The 23,319-nt window shown below is 42.6% G+C and overlaps 1 protein-coding gene across 1 annotated transcript in view; it reads right to left on the bottom strand.

The window, feature by feature from the left end:
* The window catches only part of ATP13A3 (ATPase 13A3), a 2,707,264-nt gene that overhangs the window by 1,151,367 nt on the left and 1,532,578 nt on the right, over positions 1–23,319 (bottom strand). Inside the window, exon 16 of the mRNA XM_044070296.1 lies at positions 9,902–10,052. Within this exon, the coding sequence (XP_043926231.1) occupies positions 9,902–10,052 (151 nt within the window). The remainder of the gene's footprint in view (positions 1–9,901; positions 10,053–23,319) is intronic.

The following is a 23,319-nucleotide window of genomic DNA, read 5'->3' as shown; positions in this document are numbered from 1 at the left end:
TTTCTACACGTGCGCAAACCACCATAATATTTTCTCTCTGATCTTTTCTGCAATTGGAGCTACTTTGGCTTCTGCTCTTATGTCTTCATTTTTTCGTCTGTCCCACAGTGTGCATCATCCTACCTTTCTCAGGCACTTCATTTCCATCACCTCTAGCTTCTTCAACTGTTCTGCCTTTACTGCCCAGGTTTCTGTACCACACAGCAGTACTGGTCGCACCACTGTCTTGTACATCTTACTTTTCAACTTCTTTGGCATTCTTTTGTCATAGACTACACCTGATACTCTATGTCAGTTGGCTGCAGCCCCTCTGATTCTAGCTTTGACCTCTTCATTCAGACCACCCTTCTCCTCAACTACCCCTCCCAGATACTTGAAGCTGTTTACCTGTTCCACTATCTTCCCTTCTATCTCTATTCTCAGCTGCTTCTGATTTCCTCAATTTGCTGCCATTACCACCATCTTATCTGTGCTTAGTTTCATCCCATGTGCCTTCAGATTTGCATTCCATTCTCCTATTCTTTGCTGAAGTTCTAGTTCACAGTCTGCTTGTACTGCCACATTGTCTGCATACAGCAGCTTTGTTGATCCGTCCCCTCCAACCTGTTTGCTAATGTAGTCCATCGCCAGTATAAACAGCAGTGGTCTCAGAGCTGAACCCTGATGTATATCCACTCCCACTGGGAACCCTTCTGTGAGGCCGAACACTGTTCGTACTTGAGTTATTGGTTCCTTGTACATAGCCTGCACTAATTCTACCAATGTTTCTGGGACTTCAAGCCAATGCAGTACTGCCCAGATCAGCTTTCTTGGGACCTTGTCATATGCTTTCTCCAAGTCTAGGAATGCCCAGTTGGACTCGCTCCTCAAATCTAGATTTTTCTCAAGTATCTGTCTCAATGCAAACATCGGGTCAATTTTGCCGCATCCTGATCTGAATCCAAACTGCTCATCTCCCATCTTACATTCTACTACTCTGCATATCCATTTATCAATCCACCCTCTCCAGAACTTTCATGCAATGTGATAGGAGTTTGATGCTTCTGTACTGCCCCTGCCCACAGTTGTGACCATGTTTGACTTGAGCCTGAGTGTCCCGGGAAAACACCTGAGACTTCCGGAACCACATCTTCTATGTCCCTCGCTGATTCCTAGAAAAGGATCCCCGAGGTGGGGAGAAGCGGATCCAGACAGCAGACAGTGTCTTCCCATCCTTCTCACTACGGACCAAGGTCTCAGTCAACTGATTTCTCAAACAGGGAAGAACCATCATAGGGGGGCATTTGCGAATGACACCTTGAAGGGTTCTGAGATTTGGCAAAGCCGGACCCAGGCGTGGTGACTCATAACAATGCCAAGACCGGCCACCCTGGTGGTTCCCTACGTAGCATGAGAGAGAAGATGCATGGACATATTAGCTACCGCCTTAACAGTAGCCATTCGAGTGACCGTCTTCTTGCCCTCCGCTGACATGGACTCCAGGGGTGACTCAGCGACCTCTGACTAAGTCTCGCTGCAATCAAATAACATGTGCCATATAGTTCAGCACCCTTATGGAAAAGGTCACTGAAGTGTACACCCACTTCCCTAGACGGTCCATAGTCCTCGACTCCCAGTCAAGATGATGGACCGTAGAGCTCTCCTGTGCGAGCTCTTTCTTTGTGGTGGCTACCACCTCCAGAGCATCCACTGGGGACCCCTTATTCCAACAAGTCCTGTCTGGAGGGGACTAAGGACCTTATCGGAGTGCTTGGGGATGGGATCCACGGTTTCCAGTTCCTTCCATGCCCGAGATGTTATGAGCTCCACAAGCGGATCTGTGGGAGGGGACACCCAGGAAGTAGATAGGCTTGTGACAATTGCCTTGAAGAACACTTACTCGTCTGAGGTCAGTTTTTGGGCAGAACCTCCCCCCTGGTGAAAAAGTTCCATGATGTCTCCAAAGGAGACATCTTCAGAGGAGTGATCGGGGGGAACCTTCCCCTTCCTCCAAGTCAACGTTTTCAGTAAGAAACTCTGGGGAGGCGTCCAGGTGCCTCCTTTTGCAATTCTATTTGCGAGGAACCTCCTTAGTGGTACTCTCTGGGAGGAGCTTGCAAGCCTCTTGCTGCTCCCACAGGGGAGCATTCAGAGGCAAACCCTCCACAGGCTGTCCCTGAGATTGCAGGAAAGTCGGGGTCATACCCAAAACAGAGGGAGTCGGGGTGGAATCAGAGGATGAGATGGTCATAGATCTCGACAAACTCAAGCGAATCCCCTCCACCACGTCAAAGGCCGATGGAGAGCGAACATCCTGAGATGTGACAATAGCAGCCGACCCCCTCAGACCCAATGGGAGAGTCAGAGCAGAGACTGCAGGAGCCAAGATGCTGAGGGGAAGACTGTGCTCCAACAAACTCAGAGCTGACAGCATCCCCTCAGATCAGATGTCAAGGCCATGGGTCCGTGAGCTCGAATCCGATCCAGACGGATCCGACGCACTCAAGGCAATGGCTGGTGTTGCGTTACAAGGTACCATTGGGGTTGACCCCCCCGACCCTGAGTCTCCTCGGATCCAATGGCTCCGAAACCGAAAGTCAGATTGGAGAAGGAGCTATTGGAGTGAAGAAGGTCTGCGAGCTCCCCGCTCCAGAGGGAGAGGGGGCAGGCAAGACTCTCATCTGGATTTGGTTAAGGATGAACTTCTGCATCATCCTATCCATCTCCGCATCGCTAAGGCACCGGGTTGACCAGGAAGAAGAGGCCACTGATACAGGCTTGGAATGCTAATGAGGGGAAGCCCTAACAGGAGAAAGACACCCCTCCAGCTTGGCGTAGAACCTGGGAAAGTGGGAGGCTTAGTTTTAGCAGGAGGCCCCACCGGAGCAGATCGGTCTGGCGACCGCTTCCTAGGTTTGTCTTTCTTGTGGTTTCTATCCCCTTCCGCAGGCCTCTAGGTGGGAGTTTGAGACCCAGAGGCCTGGGAAGGGGAGGAAGCAGTAGTAGTCATAGCAGAATTTATATTCTCCCTTTTTCTGGAAATTAGGTGACCCGAAAAAAAACTCACTTTCCAAGAAAATCGCTCAGAGCTCAGATCATGATGCTAGCTGTTTCAGCGGTAAACGAGATCTGAAGGGAGGAAGGCGACACGTGGCGGTAAGGGGAGGAGCTTGGAGCTCGGATCAAATGCTAGTTTTGCATCTGTGTCAGATCTGATTCGGAACCACAGGTAGACGATCAAATGAAGTCAACTACATCAGATCAGACTTTTTAAAGTCAACATTTTGAAATTTTGGTATTCTTACAAACAAGCTGAGAAAGGAAAAGTGAAAAATGGTCGCTAGGAAGCATCCTTCTTTGGCACCAGAAACACTCATGAATTAAAAACCTTTCCTATCTGTTCTAGGTGCACTGGAAATATGGCCCACAGGCCAAGCATATGCCTTAAAAATCAGCAGAAATGTGTGTCTGCTTTGACGGATGAGAAGGAATACCTTGAAAAGGAGGAAGGTTTTCCCACTCCCATCTATAACTCTCCTGAAATGTTTTCAAAACCCATTTTTATGATATAATCTGATGCCAAAGGGGAAGATTGTGGGCCATTTTTTCTCTGACAGACTGAGGATGTGGTTAGGGAGAGAATGCTGCAATTGTCGTTATGAAGTGAAGGACTGTCCCTTTTAATGAAAGGATCCCTGCTTTTATTTGACCCTTCCTGCCAGTCTTAAAAGTCTGCTTGTTGGGATTGTTTTGGTTTTGAAAAAGGACTCAGTGTTGCTGTTTGATGATTTAGAAAATGAGGCTTAAAATTTTGGTGACCCACTGAATCAATTTGCATCTTTCATCAAACTGAGAACATGTAGCAGAAGGACAAAACAAAGCCTCATTATTCACAATCTCAGTTCTGACATCATAAGTACACTTCTGATTATGTACCCAAGAAAAACATCTCATAACACCAGTAGAAGCTGCAGCTGTGGACACACAGCACAATCATACATGCTCTTTAAAGACTATTTAGAAACTTGAGTAGCAATAACAGGATTCAGAAAGGACCTACCATCTGAAGGCAAAAAAGCAGAAATGTTCCTCATACTGTCAACACAAGCCATCATGTACTTCAACATATGAGCCTGGTAGTTCAAAATTATGAAGGCTAAAGCAGAAGAAGAAGAACATTAACTCCCAATGTTTAACCATCTCTTTCAGGAGATGGATTAGCATTAATCAAAAAACATGTCAGCAGCTGGAGAAGAAAAAGAAACAGAAATAGTATCTGGGTCAGGCCCGAAATGAAAAAACAAACTTTTCAGACTGAGGAATTTTATAAAGATTGTCTGCCTTCTTTGGGACTGAGAATTGACTATCCTAGTTATTGCAGGCCAAGGCAAAAGCATCCCTCCAAAGCTAGCATAACCGGAGGAATGGTTAGAGAATATGGCTTATCCACTTACAGCATGTCACAGAATCTCCTTCCATCCGCGCTCAGGCCCAGTGATGAGTGATGCTCCTCGCCAACCTTGCGTGCGGCTATCCATGGCCAACCGGAGATCTGCGGTGCTGTGGTATCATTATGTTTAGGTGGGATTCTGACTTAGAGGTGTTCAGTCATAATCCCACAGATGGTAGCTACAGCTTATGTAAATGCATTAAAGAATATAGCACACATTCTTTTAAGTTTTTAACATTGGAAACTATTAAAGAGAATACTAGGGGGAGGTGATTTATTGAATGAAACAGAAAAACAAGAAAATAGATGGATTGCTCATAGAATCTCCTTAAGGAAGATGGAATCTCCAGGTGTTGCCACTGAAAAAAAGTTATTCATTCTGGATACAAGGTCAGAAAAAAAAATCCTCAACAGGAGAAAATGAGGAGTCACTTTCCCCACAATTAGAATCTGGGACATGGGAAGAAACACCAAGGAAGACATGTCCCTTTTCTTATCAGAATCATCTGACAAAGGATTCTCAGGAACTGTGGAACAAGAATCATCTTTACCAGCCAAATTTCTATTCTGTTGCAAAGGATTCAAAACCTGCAATAAATCCCAATCTAAAGTAATTAACTCATATCTATCAACAGAAAAACTGTTATCTGATGTAATATTATAAGTTTTTGTTTATTTTTCCTAGGGACTTCTTTAGAAGGACACTGACTCAAGGATGGCAAAGATCTTTTGCCCCAGCCATCCTGGAAAGGACTTTCCAGTGAAATTCCCATGTCCAGAAAAGTGGCTCTCCTATGTCCAGTAAAGATACATGACCAGCTGCAGCGGATGGGGCTGTTGGTCAGTGAAGGCAGAAGGGGCTACACCACAGCATCCTAGAGAAACTGGTGGGTGGTCAGAGGAACAACCTGTGGCCACTACAGAGTTACACACCAGTGGCTCAGGCGCTGACTGAGCGTGCAGCGTATTCAAGAACTTCCCTTTAGAGCTTGAGCCACAGCAGCCAAGTCACATGTAAGGGGGGGGGGCAAAGACTCCTGAAGATTGGTCAGTTGTTATATCTTTGGTATGATATAACCCATATAATTAAGGCTACTGCAGCAGTGATTTACGATGATCATCAAATGCATCAATTGGGTGAAACAGGAGCAACTGGGCAAGATCCAGGGGACAAAAAAAAAATCTGCAGTATTCATAATATTCTTAGGAACAGCAGGAGAAGGAACCAAAGGACTGGTAAGTGAATCCAAGTTTCTGCTCACCATTAAAAGCAACGGGAAGGAGTCAATCAAGTTAAGTTGGCACTAAAGTGTTCATAAGCAGCACACACACTTACACTTCCCCAAATATACACTAGTTTCAACAAAATAGAAAAGTAAATGGATCAACAGTACACTTTTGACACAAAAAAATCAAGAAATAGTTGTAAAAATATAAAAATAGACTGCCGGGTCATGGTCACATGACAGTGTAAACAACACAGTAAAAAAAAAAAACACAGCACACAAATGCAGTATAACGTTTACAGAGAAACAAATGCATGTGAAAGGAATTCCCCAACAGAGACTTATCTATCAAGAAACTGGAAGTAAAAGCAGACCATTGATCCTATGAAGCCCAGGAGAAACACACTTGAGGGTGGCAATAAAATACTGAAGGGTCTTGGCACCCAGACTGCTGTTTTCTCCCTTTAGAGCTTGAGCCACAGCAGCCAAGTCACATGTAAGGGGGGGGGGGGGCAAAGACTCCTGCAGATTGGTCAGTTGTTATATCTTTGGCATGATATAACCCATATAACTAAGGCTACTGCAGCAGTGATTTGCGATTATCATCAAATGCATCAATTGAGTGAAACAGGAGCAACTGGGCAAGATCCAGGGGACAAAAAAAATCTGCAGTATTCATAATATTGAGATCTGCTGTCACATCTTAAACAGTGTATAAATATAGAGACCTATACATTATGAGTGCCATGAACAAAAAACGTCTGGCTGTGACTAAATCTGGAGAACAGGCCTTAAAAATCTGTAGGGCAAAATATCCAGTGGGACCAACAAAACTCATCAAAAATTATAGGTTCATAGATTAGTACTAGGCTGACTGCCCTTGTGGGTCATTTTAATCCTAGCCAATTACCCCATGCAATAATCAAACCCTGTGCCTTGTGTCTGTACGGTAAATACCGTACCCATTATGCCAAGCTTCATCAGGTAAGTTCAAATGACAAAATAGGCTAGGCCATTTTAGAAAATAATCTGCAAAATAATTGATAAAGTAAAAAGAATATCCACAAAATATCAAGTGTAACTTAAAACAATGGCATTACTGAAGACAGTGGACTGTGCTCTCTAATTTATAAATGATCCCTGAAGATGATGACATAGTCAGGATGATATACAAAAGAGTGAGTCAGTCTAATCTTACTGTAAACTAAAGTCTTTTCAGTATCACTGCCTATTAGAAGGATAAGAGCTTCAAAGAAAATTGTCCTGCTTGAAGAGGATCTGGTGGTCACTGCTGGCAATGCAGTAAATGGAAGTCAAAAGTTCTAAAAGAATAATTTTTAGGAATGAAAAATATTCTGCTCATGTACATGTCTGTGTCAAAATGTTAGGGATTCAAGGCGGCCTGCTCATTAAAACAGAGTTAAAACAGTTTAACTTACCCATCCAGTGGCTTCAAACATCTTCAAATCCAGGGGGTCACCAGACAGCTCTCCTTCAATTTTTGTTAGAGAATGGCAGGTTGCCATACAGGCAACAAACTGGGACTTCACCAGGCTCTCTGTACAGACATTGTCTGTTGGTAAAAGAAAACTGACAAAAAAAATACAAATCAGATGTTCCACTGCCTTGTTTTCACTTAGAGCAAAAGCAAAATGATAAAGTGTTACAGCAGCTCTGTTAAACAAAAAACTACAGCTAATCATGCTACCATATTGTTAACTAGTAATGCAACTCAAAAAAACTTGCTTTATAGAAAACTATCTACTTGGGAATGTCCAGATAAGTGTTGAGGATAGATAAATCCAAAATTGGTCTCCACGTGTTCCTTCTTTGGTACTAGGAAACGAGAATAAAATCCTAGGCCACTTCTGGCATAGGGACCGCTGTTGGCCCCTATTTGGAGTAACAGAGAAATTGTGAGCCTCTATTCTTTGTTGAGGAGGAATGCCTTTGAAAGGAGGCAAGGTATGGAAATAAAACCTGTAACCATGGTGTATGATATCCAATACCCATCTGTCTTGCGTAATTAAACTCCAATTTTCTTTGAAAAGTGCCCACCTTCCTCCCAAAGCTGCTGCCAGCAGAAGGCTCTGGCAGCTGAAAAGTAGGTCATTGGGTCTTTTAAAGGACTGACCCCTCCCCACCGAAGACTGTGCAGGGAACTCCTGTTCTAGGCCTGAAAGAGCCCTGAGCTCTGCCCCTACCACGCCTAGATCTACCCCTAGACTGGGAATCATAAGAAGGATGCCACCCCTTAGTAGGCCAATTTCTACTAAACTTTGGAGGCTGACCTGCAAAAATCTTTAACAGTCTGCATAGACTTAGCCTTGTCTTCCATTTTCTTTAAAACTGCCTCAACAGGAGGACCAAACAACACAGATTGTAAAGGAGCATCTAAAATCCTTGTTTTAACATGTTCAGATAAATTCTGATCCTCCGGCTGCGAAGAACTGACCCAGTGGCAGCCACCCTAGGAGGCCTGTACAGCATCAAAACCACATTGCAAAGAATGCTTACCCACCTGTTCAGAAACATGTACTAAATCTTGCAACTCTTACAACCCCAGAGCATCAACCTTAGACTTGTGAAAGGAGATAGTTTTGGTATTTCAACATGTGAAACTGGCAATTCAAAGCCCTCATAGCAAGTGGAAGAAGTATAAACTTTCCCCATCTATCCAAGCCCTGGCCTCTTTTCTGCAGGAACCGGATTCTAACAACAGAAGCCTTAACACCTTTAGGCCCCTGCTAACAGTTTCTGGGTCTGCCCTAGGACTCTTAAAAGATACTTATGAGCTTCAGGCACCCTGTAATACCTATCCGGTTTAACAGGAGGAGGCAAAGAATCAGGATTAAGAGAAGCCTCTAAAACATCTTCCACACATCCAAAACAGGAGGATAGCAAAGGCCTATGCTGGGGTAAAACAAAATTCCCTAAGCCTTTTCCTGGAATCAGAGAAGTCCTGACCTTCCCACTTAAAATGCTCCCTCATGGAATGAAGAGTTTCTGAAAAGAAAATCCTCAGGAGGAGAAGCAGAAGGAGTAGAATCATCCACATCAGAATCAGAATAAGGAGAGTACTCCTGCAAGTCTTCAGCAGACTGAAACATCTGAAGCCTGCTCAAAACTCCAGCTCAGGCTCCACCTAGGCTCTTATCAGGAGGCATAGAACCCTAATCAAAGTAATCAAATCTTCTGCCATTTTAAGCATATGCTTCTTGGGCACAGTTCCTGAAGACTAGGACACCAACTGAAGCTAAACCTGGCCTGCCTGGAGCTTGAGCCACAGCAGCCAAGTCACATGTAAGGGGGGGGGGGGGCAAAGACTCCTGCAGATTGGTCAGTTGTTATATCTTTGGCATGATATAACCCATATAACTAAGGCTACTGCAGCAGTGATTTGCGATTATCATCAAATGCATCAATTGAGTGAAACAGGAGCAACTGGGCAAGATCCAGGGGACAAAAAAAATCTGCAGTATTCATAATATTGAGATCTGCTGTCACATCTTAAACAGTGTATAAATAAAGAGACCTATACATTATGAGTGCCATGAACAAAAAACGTCTGGCTGTGACTAAATCTGGAGAACAGGCCTTAAAAATCTGTAGGGCAAAATATCCAGTGGGACCAACAAAACTCATCAAAAATTATAGGTTCATAGATTAGTACTAGGCTGACTGCCCTTGTGGGTCATTTTAATCCTAGCCAATTACCCCATGCAATAATCAAACCCTGTGCCTTGTGTCTGTACGGTAAATACTGCCCATTATTTCAAGCTTCATCAGGTAAGTTCAAATGACAAAATAGGCTAGGCCATTTTAGAAAATAATCTGCAAAATAATTGATAAAGTAAAAAGAATATCCACAAAATATCAAGTGTAACTTAAAACAATGGCATTACTGAAGACAGTGGACTGTGCTCTCTAATTTATAAATGATCCCTGAAGATGATGACATAGTCAGGATGATATACAAAAGAGTGAGTCAGTCTAATCTTTACTGTAAACTAAAGTCTTTTCAGTATCACTGCCTATTAGAAGGATAAGAGCTTCAAAGAAAATTGTCCTGCTTGAAGAGGATCTGGTGGTCACTGCTGGCAATGCAGTAAATGGAAGTCAAAAGTTCTAAAAAGAATAATTTTTAGGAATGAAAAATATTCTGCTCATGTACATGTCTGTGTCAAAATGTTAGGGATTCAAGGCGGCCTGCTCATTAAAACAGAGTTAAAACAGTTTAACTTACCCATCCAGTGGCTTCAAACATCTTCAAATCCAGGGGGTCACCAGACAGCTCTCCTTCAATTTTTGTTAGAGAATGGCAGGTTGCCATACAGGCAACAAACTGGGACTTCACCAGGCTCTCTGTACAGACATTGTCTGTTGGTAAAAGAAAACTGACAAAAAAAATACAAATCAGATGTTCCACTGCCTTGTTTTCACTTAGAGCAAAAGCAAAATGATAAAGTGTTACAGCAGCTCTGTTAAACAAAAAACTACAGCTAATCATGCTACCATATTGTTAACTAGTAATGCAACTCAAAAAAACTTGCTTTATAGAAAACTATCTACTTAAGGACAATAAATATGATGAATATACACAGCAAAAAAAATTACATTCTTATGATCTATCAGAGGAACTTCCCTTACTGGGTTTATCTCCACCAATCGAAAACTCAGCAATAACTTTTAAAATACCACATTCTGGTACATTGGTTCACCTGTCCTGATGTATGCTGTAACATAATACAACCAACATACAAGTTCACTCATGCTTTTGCCTTACTTATTTTCCCATAACCATCAGCAACAGCCTGCCTGTGTAACACTAAACAACAGAATTTTGACACACACATAACTAGCAGGTAATGTTCAACTATATACTTGCTCAGCTTACAAGGAATTAGAAACAGAGTCTGGATGGATGGATGCAACTGTAGATCAGAGTATGTAAAGTACCTTTAAGAAGTATTCCTGTGTACAGTGCATATAAGTACTGAGCATGTGCAAGCAAGACTGCCATTTTGAGTGAGCAGCCAGAGTGAAAGCCTGTGTGTGCAGCAGTTAAAGTTTAATGTTCCTGTCCATCCATCCTGATGTGTTTGTGTGTAATAAACTATTTAAACGAACACCCAAGCTTCATTGTCTTAATCAGATACACAAGACGAGTGCAGTAACCACAAAACAAAAAATAAATTATAGTAACATCTCCAAAATCTTGATTTCGTCTAAAATAGATAACCCAACAAAACATAAAATGTAATACAGAATACCCTCCAAAAACAAAACAGTACTCCCTCACAGTAAAACAATGCAACAAACACTAAAAGTGAACTACAACATAACCCTCTAGCCCTCAAACCTTTATGTTAAAACAGTACTTTCGGTGTGACATTTCGCATTCCACATCTCATGAACGTAGACAGGCCTACTACAAAAACACACAAACACCTATTACATAAATATAATAGATAAAAATAATAAATTCGGTGATAAACCAAACTGTGCTTTAATGCAGAAATTCAGTAAAAATCCAGTAAGCACTTTCGTCTTTTCATACACAAGACTTCTTTTGACTGAATTAAAACCTCTCACTTCATTCATTAAATACTAAAAGATATCATCACATGACATTCCCAATTAATGTCTTAGCACTTTCTTTCTCAGATAGGCTACACAATCTTCTCTGTTGTTTAGCCCAGCGGGATAGCAGGCATTCAATGTAACCTGCCATGTATATTCCAACCATCCCAACTCCTCCTCAGCATTCAACTTGATCTCATAGTCAGCAATATTTCCCAAAACCAAAAATTTAAAATTGATTTTACAACCCCCCCATTTTATAATGTTTACCTAAAGCATTAGCTTCATTGCCAGTTTCCACAGCTTTTTTGTGTTCATACATTCTTTTGAACAGCTCCCTAATAGTACGGCCAACACAGAATACATTGCAAGACTGACATACAATTAGATAAACAACAAACTTTGATTTGCATGTGTAAACCTTGTTGACATATATTTTTACATCATTAATAACAATTTCACTGACTCCTTCATAAATTAAATCACAGAAATTGCATGCCAAACATTTTTCCATCCTGCCTCTTGTACTAAAAGACCTGGGATTCAAACTGCTTTGGAAAAAGTTTTTAAAACTCTTTCCCTTTTTGTACAGAAAGCGTGGAACATTACCAACTGCTTCTAGTACTTCTTCACTGCTCTTCAAAACTTTCCAATTTGTTCTGATAATCTGTTTGATGGCTTCCGAATCTACACTATTCGATATTTGCATAGCAGTTCCAAAGTCATTGTTGATATTTTTCTTAGAAAAAACTTCTAAATTTTCTCTAGTTATTTTGACTTCACTAAGTTTACTTCTCACTAATTCATCTGAATAGCCTCTAGCTACAAACTTGTTACATATAGCTTTGCTCTCTTTAATAAAATCAGCATCATCTAAAGTAAGTTGATGTGCCCTAATCAGTTGACCCTTAATATTTTCTTTCATATATCTGGGATGCATGCTTGAAAAGTGTAAATCTGCATTATTTTGCACATTATTTTTTTTTATTTTAGTAGCTAACTTGCCATTTTCTTTATACACTACTACATCCAAATATGAAATACTTTTGTCATTCAAAACTGAAGTAAATTTCAAATACGTACAAACCCTGTTTATATACAGCAAGAAAGATTCAAGGGACTCCAACCCCCCTCTCCAAACAATAAAACAAATCATCTATAAAGCGTTTGTAACAAAGTATATTGTTTTTGAATGTATCAATCAAAATATGTATTTTCTCCCAACCATTCATGAAAATGTTGGCATAACGAAAAGACAAAAGCGCTTACTGGATTTTTACTGAATTTCTGCATTAAAGCACAGTTTGGTTTATCACCGAGTTTATTGTTTTTAATTTTATCAGTTATTTGGTTTAATACATTTTAAAGTGATTTATTTTTGTTACGTTTCAAGATGAGCCAAGCAGGTTCTAGTTTTTTGACGATTCCAACTGGATGATGATGGCCCAAGTGGGTTGCTGATGTTAAATCAGGAAGGCTTGATGAATGTTGGAGCAACAAGGCATGGACAGTTACCAAAAAGAACTAATGAGCTGCTGTCAAACTGTTTAGCCCCTCCAGCTAATGTTTTTTTGACTCTAAGCAATGAAGGCACCAGTAACAGTTATTCTTTTGATGCTTATGAACTATTTAAAGATCTAGAAAAAGATCTCATAAAGCTAAAGCGTCTGCAGTGGGGTGTTGCTTATTTTGATAACTGTTTGCATGTTAAGAGGGTTCCAAAGGGCCTCAGAATTACAAAAATGCTGAATGGGAACGATTTACCCAAAGACTTTATTGACAGATGGGTCGAATTAAACCAAAAGGTGGGGCTACAATATGTTGAAATGTTGTCCGAGTTCAATAAACTAAAAATTGAACAATTGAATGATAAAATAAATTCTAGTTTCTTTTCTCTTAAAGATCAGTTGACTGCTGACAATTTTGTTGCCAAATTTAGTCTTATTCAAGACAAATTAGCAAAATAAAATTACCCTTTCTCCAAACGGAAAATTAAAAAAGTTTCAGTGCGACCTTAAAGAATATGAGGAAGGGAACGCCTATATTAGAGAAACAACAGGACGCACTGACATAGCGGCTGATGTAACACGTTTGAGAATCGAAAATGAGGCAGCATTGACTGCAAGTGGAGATGAGGACGGGCCAAGACGCTCAGAATGTCTAGCGCAGCGTAGGCAACAAAATTAAGTGGTGATTTCCAATGCACAAGCTTGTCCTATGCCTTCACAAAATTTTCAGCAGGGACAGCAGGCACAGAAGGTGCAGGTTTATCAGAAAGGGCCTAAGGACTTGGGCAGAAGTAACATCATCTACCACAGGGAATTACAACAATCAGTCCAAGAAAAAGGTGTGGAAGAAATGGAACAAATAACTGTTTTTTCAGGTACTTTTGATCCTAGAGTTACTTAATTGTCAATTTATCATCCAAACTTTTGGATGCCAAGACTTGTGACATTCTGAGTAGGGGTTGGAATTTTGTTCCATCTACTAGAGCGAACAAGTGTGATGTGCTGAATGAGCAGAGAGATTTTGTCAGGAAACTGAATTTCAAAATTTGTTTAAAAATAGTAACAACAATGTAAGTAAAGAGTTCAGTAGACCAAGTACTTTTATTCCTCCTTTGAGAAAGGAATTGGAAATGTTGCTTAGTATGACTGAGCTTGAAATTATTGAATTGTTGAACAACAAAAGTAGCTTCAAATATCATAATATATCTGCAAACGAGCGCAAGCTGTTTTTTGATTTAGTTAATGATGACAGAATTCTTGTTAGCAAAGCGATAAAGGAAATGCTTTGGTAGTACTAGATAAGAGATTATTATGATATGAAAATGTATCACATGTTGGCTGATAATGAATTCTATGAAAAAGTTAGTTTTTCTGCTGTTAAAAATCATATTGTTTTATTGATTCCTTAACTGAGGAATGGTTTTATACAGGAAGGATCACAGAGGATACTAAGAAATATATTTCAAATGCAGCTCCTAAATGTAGTAGAATATTTGGCTTGGCTAAAATACATAAAGATCTGGAAGACCCTATGTTCAGGCCTATAGTAGCAAGTGAAGGGACCAAAACTGAAGCCATTTCTATTTTTGTAGACAAACATTTACAAATGGTAGAGGTCAGAGGTAGTGCTTATATCAAGGACACCTTTGATTTTATTGGACACATCAAAAAAGTAAATGTTATTGAGTGGGACATTTTAGTCACTTTAGATGTGAAGTCTTTATATACAGTTATTCCCAATGAAGAAGGAATGGAAACAGTGAGATTAGAGCTTTTAAATTCAGGTTTGTTTTCCAATACTACTACTAATTTACTTATGGAAATGTTAGATGTTACTTTGAGCTATAACTACTTCAAGTTTAAAGATGATTTTTTCCATCAAAAAAATGGAGTAGCAATGGGTGCAGCTATGGCACCCAGTTATGCCAACATTTTCATGAATGGTTGGGAGAAAAGACATTTTGATTGATGCATTCAAAAACAAAATACTTTGTTACAAACGTTTTATAGATGATTTGTTTATTGTTTGGAGAGGGGGGTTGGAGTCCCTTGAATCTTTCTTGCTGTATATAAACAGGGTTTGTACGTATTTGAAATTTACTTCAGTTTTGAATGACAAAAGTATTTCATATTTGGATGTAGTAGTCTGTCTGTCTGTGTCTTTCGGCTTTTCCCGGTTAGGGGTCGCCACAGCGGAACTCCGGTCCGCTAATGATTGGTAATTGATTTTTACGTACCGAGTTACCAGCTCTGACGCACAACCTTCAATGATGGTGCTGATTTTATTAAAGACAGCAAAGCTATATGTAAACAAGTTTGTAGCTAGAGGCTATTCAAATGAATTAGTGAGAAGTACACTTAGTGAAGTCAAAAGAACTAGAGAAAATTTAGAAGTTTTTTCTAAGAAAAATATCAACAATGACTTTGGAACTGCTATGCAAATATCAAATAGTGTAGATTCAGAAGCCATCAAACAGATTATCAGAACAAATTGGAAAATTTTGAAGAGCGGTGAAGTACTAGAAGCAGTTGGTAATGGTCCACGCTTTCTGTACAAAAAGGGAAAGAGTTTTAAAAACTTTTTCCAAAGCAGTTTGAATCCCAGGTCTTTTAGTACAAGAGGCAGGATGGAAAAATGTTTGGCATGCAATTTCTGTGATTTAATTTATGAAGGAGTCAGTGAAATTGTTATTAATGATGTAAAAATATATGTCAACAAGGTTTACACATGCAAATCAAAGTCTGTTGTTTATCTAACTGTATGTCAGTCTTGCAATGCATTCTATGTTGGCCGTACTAGTAAGGAGCTGTTCAAAAGAATGTATGAACACAAAAGAGCTGTGGAAACTGGCAATGAAGCTAATGCTTTAGGTAAACATTATAAAATGTGGGGTTGCAAAATCAATTTTAAATTTTTGGTTTTGGGAAATATTGCTGACTATGAGATCAAGTTGAATGCTGAGGAGGAGTTGGGATGGTTGGACTATACATGGCAGGTTAAGTTGAATGCCTGCTATCCCCCAGGGCTAAACAACAGAGAATATTTTGTAGCCTATTTGAGAAATAAGTGTTAAGACATTAACTGGGAATGTCATGTGATGATATCTTTTAGCATTTAATGAATGAAGTGAGAGGTTTTAATTCAGTCTGAAGAAGTCTCGTGTATGAAAAGACAAAAGCACTTACTGGATTTTTACTGAATTTCTGCATTAAAGCACAGTTTGGTTTATCACCGAGTTTATTATTTTTATTTTTATCAGTTATTTGGTTTAATACGTTTTAAAGTAAATGTAATAGATGTTGGCGTGTTTTTGTAGTTCACTTTAACCACATTATGACCTTATCATGACTGAACATTTCTGATTTTTTTCAGCTTTAATTGACTATTTGAAGTACACTACCTGTGTTGCAATGTGACATGGTTCTTTCAACAGACTTCCTGAAGGAAATACTTAACCTATCAAGTCAGGTGCTCTCACAGACCAGCTGGCACAGTAAGACTATATCTATTATACTGAACACTGAGGATCTTCTTTGATGGGTCCTTGGTGGGTTTCAATGTCAAGCAGCAAATCTCCAGATTAGAAAAAGCCAGGGGTGCCAAAAAGCAGAACTCAGAAACTGGGCCATGAAATACTGCCTTGCCAGAACAGTTCAACTCCGGTCACAGCTGAGATGTCTGAACATTTCGTACTAAGCATCAAAGACTAAAAAGCTATGGGGTATAGGACTGCACAAAAAGACATTCTTGAAGAAACGACTGGAGGCAGTCACACTCCTAGTGGATTCAGGTATGACAGCAGTATTAGCCAGCATCCAGCTGATAACTCAATTCAATAAATAATGCAGTGTTCAACCCACCTGAAAAGTAGACAAGTTTTGGCTGGTTTTACTACCGATGGGACATGAGGAAAGGCTTTCATTCATGAATCTGCTTGCCAACCATGAGCTCTTGCTTCAGTGAAATGAAGGAGAGGAGCAACTGTTGCACCTTGCTACACTTGTACTGCAATTTTAGATAACAGCTGTGTTGGCACCGAACCACTAGGGGTGAAATGGGAGTTTCTGCCTCTCTTTCACCTCTCTATTTTCTCTTGTTGCTAAGAAAATATGGAAAGAAACTGACTGGTTCATTGAAAATTCACAAGAAAGAATTGGTTATTTATTATCTAATAACAATATGTGGGTTTGTCTGACAACCCTTTTCAGCCATGACCCTTTTCTTCAGTTAATCCTAAGGAACACCAAATAACTGTGAACGACCAGATATTGTTCCCTGCAGCAAGAAGGCCTGAATCTTGGAAACTATGCACACTGCAAGACTTGGCCTATACATCTACAGCTCTAGAACAGCAAATAGAAGTTATGTCCTTACCATAACGTTCCATGTGGAGTGTTCATCTCGCCTTTGTTCTTACACCTGGGTTCGGAGCCGATCCTCGGCTCCGTGTCGGCCGCTTGGCAAAGCTCTGCATCGAGAGGAAGCTCGAGACCAACCTAACTCCCACAATCCCCCTCTTTCTTTACCTCAGATCTAGTCTGCAAGCAAACCAGAAGCCAACAGAGAGAATATATCACATTCATGCCAACAAGAACAAACATAGTTGAAAAATACAACCACAAAAACTGCATAAGGCAGAAGTAGGAGAAGCAAACCAGACACCTAAACTGGACGTTCTTCCTGAGGGTGGGAGGGTGGTAATGTAAGAACAAAGGCGAGATGAACACTCCACATGGAATGTTATGGTAAGGACATAACTTCTATATGTGAGAGTGTTCAATCTCGCCGTTTGTTCTTACACCTGGGTAGCGTCCCTAGCTCCATGTTCCTGAGGAACTCACGGGAGAACGTTCCTGAGCACAGTGGAACCAAAGGTTGCCCTGTCCCTAGAAATCCTGTCTACTTTGTAATGAGTAATGAATGTATGTGGTTTAGACCAAGTGGCAGCCGCACAAATAGTGTCTAACGGTAGGCGGGCTGCATGAGCCAGGGATGTAGATACTGATCTTGTAGAGTGCCCTTTGGGCTTGACAGGTAAAGTTTGCTCCGAGGCAGCATAAACAAAAATAATGCAATCGGAAAGCCATTTGGAAAGGGTTCGTTTCAGAACTGCCATACCCTTCTTGCTGTCTGCAAAGGCTATAAAAAGCTGGTCTGTTTTTCTGTGATCCTTTGTTCTATCCAAGTAAAATCTGAGTTGTCTATGAACATCTAACTTGTGTAACATATATTCCAACTTATTGGAGTGGTTTTTGAAAAAGGTAGGGAGCTCAATGGACTGATTAATGTTATTAACGGAGCAAACTTTGGGAAGAAAGGACGGATTAGTGCGAAGAGATACTCTATCAGAGTGAAAGATCAAATAAGGGTGTTTAACGGAAAGAGCTTGAAGCTCCGATACCCGTCTAGCCGATATAATGGCCACCAAAAAGAGGGTCTTCCATGACAAATATTTCAAAGGACAGGAAGAGGCTGGTTCAAAAGGTGGTAGCATCAGCTGAGATAAGAGAAGGTTCAAGTTCCAAGGTGATGTAGGAGTTCTAACTGGTGGTCTAATATGGAAAGATCCTTTTAGAAAGGCCTTACAAAGTCTGTGAGCCATAATAGGAGCCCCACATTCTTCCACATGAAAGTTTGAAATGGCAGCCAATTGCACTCTCAAAGTGGAAGGAGAAGCTCCTTGGTGGAACAGTTCGGTCAAAAATTCCAAGATCCTATTCAGAGGAGCTATCACGGGGTCCAATTGTTGTGTATTTGCCCAGTGCACAAAACGCTTCCATTTACTAGTGTAAATCTTTGTAGTGGAAGCTTTATGAGAAGCCACTCGTATATTCTGAACTGCAGGGGAAAGAAGATCAGATCTGGCTAAGTAGGGAAGCGGAGCAGCCAAGCTGCTAGTCTGAGGGAGAGTAGCGACGGGTGGGGAGCCCCTGACGAGTGGGTCAGTCGATCCGGCTCCGGGTCTAGGATCCAGGGTTCCCGAATTCAGTGTGCCAGAAGAAAGGGAAACCAGATTTGACGAGGCCAGAATGGGGCAATGAGGATAATCGTCCTTTGCAGGTTGTTGGCTTTCTGCAGAAATTTTGCAATCGGGGGGAAAGGAGGAAAGGCGTACAGGAGACCCGGGGGCCAATCGTGAACCAGAGCGTCCCTGGGGACTTCCCCTGGAGGGGGTAATAGGGCAAAATAGCTTCTGCATTTGGCGTTCATTGGAGACGCAAAGAGATCGCAGGAAGGCTGGCCCCCTTCGCAACTGACTGTTTGAGGGGCCACTCGTGAGGTAACAGGATAGCTCTGCTCAACCTGTCCACTATGACGTTGGATAACCCCGGGATGTGCGTTGCTATCAGAAAGCGACCCGTGGACTCCGCCCATTGCCAGATTCTCATGGCCTCTCTGCATAGTTGATAAGACTTGGTTCCCCCTTGCTTGTTTATGTACCAGACTACAGACATGTTGTCCGTCTGAACTGCAATTGTCCCTAGAGGAAGAAGGGGAGCAAAGTGTTGCAACGCTAGAAACACTACCCTCAACTCTAGAACATTGATGTGCAGATTGTACTCCAAATTGGTCCATTCGCCTTGGACTGTCTGTCCCTGAAAGATGCCCCCCCACCCTATCAGGGAAGCGTCCGTGGTCACCGTAGCTGTCGGCGTGGGTAGCACAAATGATCTTCCGCTGGAAAGATTGCAAGTCCGGAGCCACCAAGCCAGGTGTGATTTGCATATGTTTGTGATGTGAATTTCGTGCGTCAGGGGTAACTGTTGGAATGACCATTGTGCAAACAGTAGCCATTGAAGAACTCTCATGTGCAGTCTTCCCAAGGGTATCGCAATGAGAGAAGCTGCCATGAGACCCAAAACCTTCAGAACCAGTTTCGCTGGGGATTTTCTGGATGATAGAAGAAGAGATATATGGTTTTGTAGTGAGGCTATCCTTTCTGGAGGAAGCCTTAGAATTAAGCAACGCGTATCCAATTCTGCTCCTATGAATGAGATATGCTGTGATGGCTGTAGTAAAGATTTTTCGAAATTTACGGAAATTCCGAGATGAACACAAAGTTGTAGTGTGTAATCCCTGGCCTGAATCAGTCGACGCTCGGTGGTGGCAGAAAGGAGCCAGTCGTCCAGATACGGAAACACCTGGAATCCCAGGCGTCTCAAGTGAGACGCTACCACTGCCATACATTTGGTGAAAACCCTGGGGGCTGAGGTCAGACCAAAGGGCAGGGCTCGAAACTGAAAGTGACTGGCTCCCAGCCGGAAGCAAGTGATCCCTGGACACCCTGGCCATTTTGATGTGGTAGTATGCGTCCTTTAGATCTATTGAGCACATCCAGTCGTCCTTCTGTAAGAACGGAAGGATCGATTGAAGCGTGACCATCCAGAACTTTTCTTTCTTGATGAAGGTATTGAGTTTGCTTAGGTCCAGAATTGGCCTCCAGTCCCCTGTCTTTTGGAACTAAAAAGAACCTTGAGTAAGTTCCGAATCCTCTTTGGTCCGCTGGGACTGGTTGGATGACTCTTTTTTCTAGCAGCTTTGAAATTTCTATAGCTGCAGGGCCTCGCAGATGGGGCGGCACCATCTGGGAGTCTTTTCATGGAATTGGGGCAATAGGAAGGGAATTCTGTAACCTCTGGTAACAATGCTTTTACCCAATTGTCTGATGTAAGACTTTTCCAGGCCTGAGGGTATAAAGCTAGCGACCCCGACTGCCTCCAGAGCAGGACAGTCGGGCCTCCTCTCAGGAGTGCTGGAAAGGTTTCGGGAGTGTATCCCTGTCACCTTGGTTTTATGGACCCTCTGCCGCCAGGGCGACGTCTTCCACCTCTGCCCCTCCTCTGCCTCTAGAGGGGCATCATCCTGTGTGCCTGGGAAAGAACCTTGGGGTTTTGAAACCACATTTTTCCACCACGTTGCCCTTTGGGGTACGGTCTGGATGGGGTGGAAAACGGACTCCGACAGCAGACAGAGTCTTTCCCTCTTGCTCACACCGGTAAGGGTCTCCTTTACTTTGGGGCCAAAGAGAGTGGCACCATCAAATGGGGCGTTAGTAAAGGAAGACTTGAAGGCTTCCGCAAAGGAACATAAGCGCATCCAGGATTGTCTACGAAGAGCAATCGCTGAAGCCGCTGCCCTACTCGACCCTTCGGCTGCGTATGAGATCAGCCTCATGGACGAGTTTGCAATAGATGTAAGGGTATTGAGATGTGCTGTAACTTTCTCCGAGACAGCAGCATCTGTAGTACCCTGGAGGGTATCTCCCAACTCTTTGATTAGATCCCTCTGTAACCGTGTGAAGTGGGTCAAATAGTTCAGGGATCGCATAGAAAAAGCCGCTGAACTAAAAATGCGCTTCCCATACCTGTCCATAGTCCTAGAATCTCTGTTAGGCGGATGGACAGATGAGGAAGATTCAGACATCTCCTTTTTCGTGGCTGCTGCCACCACCATAGCGTCCACTGGCACTCCCTTTGTCAGATAAGCCTTATCTTGGGGGGCAGTAATATATTTATTAGGCTTTCTAGGGACTGGCTCCACTGTGTCAGGTGTCTCCCACGCCCTTCGAGCAATCAATTCCATCAACTCATCGAAGGGTGGAGTGACCCAGGAGGAGGAAGGGCGAGCACCGAATGCCTTCAGCAAGACTGACTCATCCTCAGAAGGGGGTAGGGCTTGCCAATCACCTCTCTGCTTTAGGATCTCCAGGATGTCAGAAAAGGAGACATCCTCTGAGGGTGATTTTGGGGACCCTTCTGACTCATCCAAGTCAGTGTCCGATGTCAAGGATTCTTGTGGAGAATCTAAGTGTCTCCTCTTACACAATCTTTGCCTCGGAACTTCCTCGGGGGGGGGGCATCCGATGAAGCCTCCGAGGAAGAGGGGGCACCCACTAGGGGTGGCTGAGACACTGGTGCTCGACGCTTAGATGTAACCGTGGGTGCAGAGGAGGATAACGGACCTTTATGGGAAGGAGAAGCTGTTTCTGCTGAAGTGGTTGTCTGAGTAGACAACACCTTCCTCATGAGGTCGAAGGCCCCCAGGTCCCGAGTCGAGGTATCCCCCGGTTCTGAAGAAATCGGAGGAATCCCCGAGACAGGCACCGAAGGTATCGACCCCGAGGATGGAGCCGAATCGATCCAAGCCGCGGCTCCGAGAGGAAGTGTCGGAACCGAAACATCGGTCCGACTCTCAGTCCCGGATCCAAGGATGGATCTTCGGCTCCGAGACTCCGGTACTGGGTCCGACGGAGTCGAGGTGAACGGTGCCGACCGAGAAAAAGACGGTTCCGGCACAGAAGGCTCCACAATCATCAGATCAGCCTCTCCCGGCTCCGAAGACTGGATATGCCTCGGAGGAGGAACAGGTGGAGATAAGGGAAGGCCTTTGAGTCTCGACACCAACTGGGAGGAGACAGAGATGAGTTTGGACAAGGCCGTATTCTCCATCAATTTCTGCACCACGTGGTCTACATCAGTGTCGGAGAGGGGCCTGGAAGAACGCGTCGAAGGAATTGAAGACGGAGCCGACCTCAAAAGTGCAGGAGGAAGCTCCGTCACCGGTTCCAAGACTCGAGGCTCGGTAACTGACAACAGTTCAACACTCGGCCCCGAAGTCTGTGGAACCGGTGATCGAACTTTGAATGAAGAGCTCGGAGCCGATGACCTGGGCTCCGACGTCTTCGATTCCTTCGAGGATTTAGATGTCTGGTCTGATGCATCCAGAGCCTCTTGGAATGCAGGCTTCAAAAGGCCCCTATCCATAAGTTTCCTGCGCCTATCTGTCATGACCCTTCCACTGAAAGAACGGCAGATGGAGCAGTCTTCCTGCAGATGGAGAGGGCCAAGACAGTAGACGCAGGAACTATGATTGTCTGTGACAGACATTTTCTGTCCACATTGGCACCGTTTGAAGCCCGATTTAGCTTTTTCAGACATGATACAAAGTCAAATCCAGTAAACAGTGAAATAGCCAGTACAATTGTCCAATCCAGTAAAATTTGTCAAATCCTGTACAGTAAGTCAAATCCAATAGTCAAATCCAGTAAGTGTTAAAGGGTGGGGTAGGCCCCAAGGGAATAACTCTAATAAAGTATATAAAAACTATATAGGGAACCGAGAAACCCTCGATACACTACTTCACACACACACACAGTCAACTTTAAGAGAATGTTTTATCCAAAATATAAGAAAAATATAAGAAATAATTAATCTTAGCTTTGAGGTGGTCCGAGCTCATCAAAAATGATGCGAACGTTGCAGCGGCAAACTAGATCTGAGGTAAAGGCAGAGGGGGATTGTGGGAGTTAGGTTGGTCTCGAGCTTCTTCTCGATGCAGAGCTTTGAAGCGACACGGAGCCGAGGATCGGCTCCGAACCCAGGTGTAAGAACAAATGGCAAGATTGAACGCACTCACATTGAAGGAGTAACTTAAAGAGTCTGTCAATTCAATCGCTTCTCTAAGGAATATGGATTTCCAAGAGACTGATGGCACATATCTATGCACCCTACATCTATGGTTTACTGCCATGCAAGCATCATCTCCTTGCAAAAGTGAGTATGATTCTATTCT

Source organism: Protopterus annectens, chromosome 4.part1 (genome assembly GCF_019279795.1).
Source record: "Protopterus annectens isolate FY-2018-M chromosome 4.part1, PAN1.0, whole genome shotgun sequence".
Taxonomy (NCBI): Eukaryota; Metazoa; Chordata; order Ceratodontiformes; family Protopteridae; genus Protopterus; species Protopterus annectens.
The sequence above is the reverse complement of the archived record's forward strand: the minus strand, read 5'-3'. Positions and strand labels throughout refer to the sequence as shown.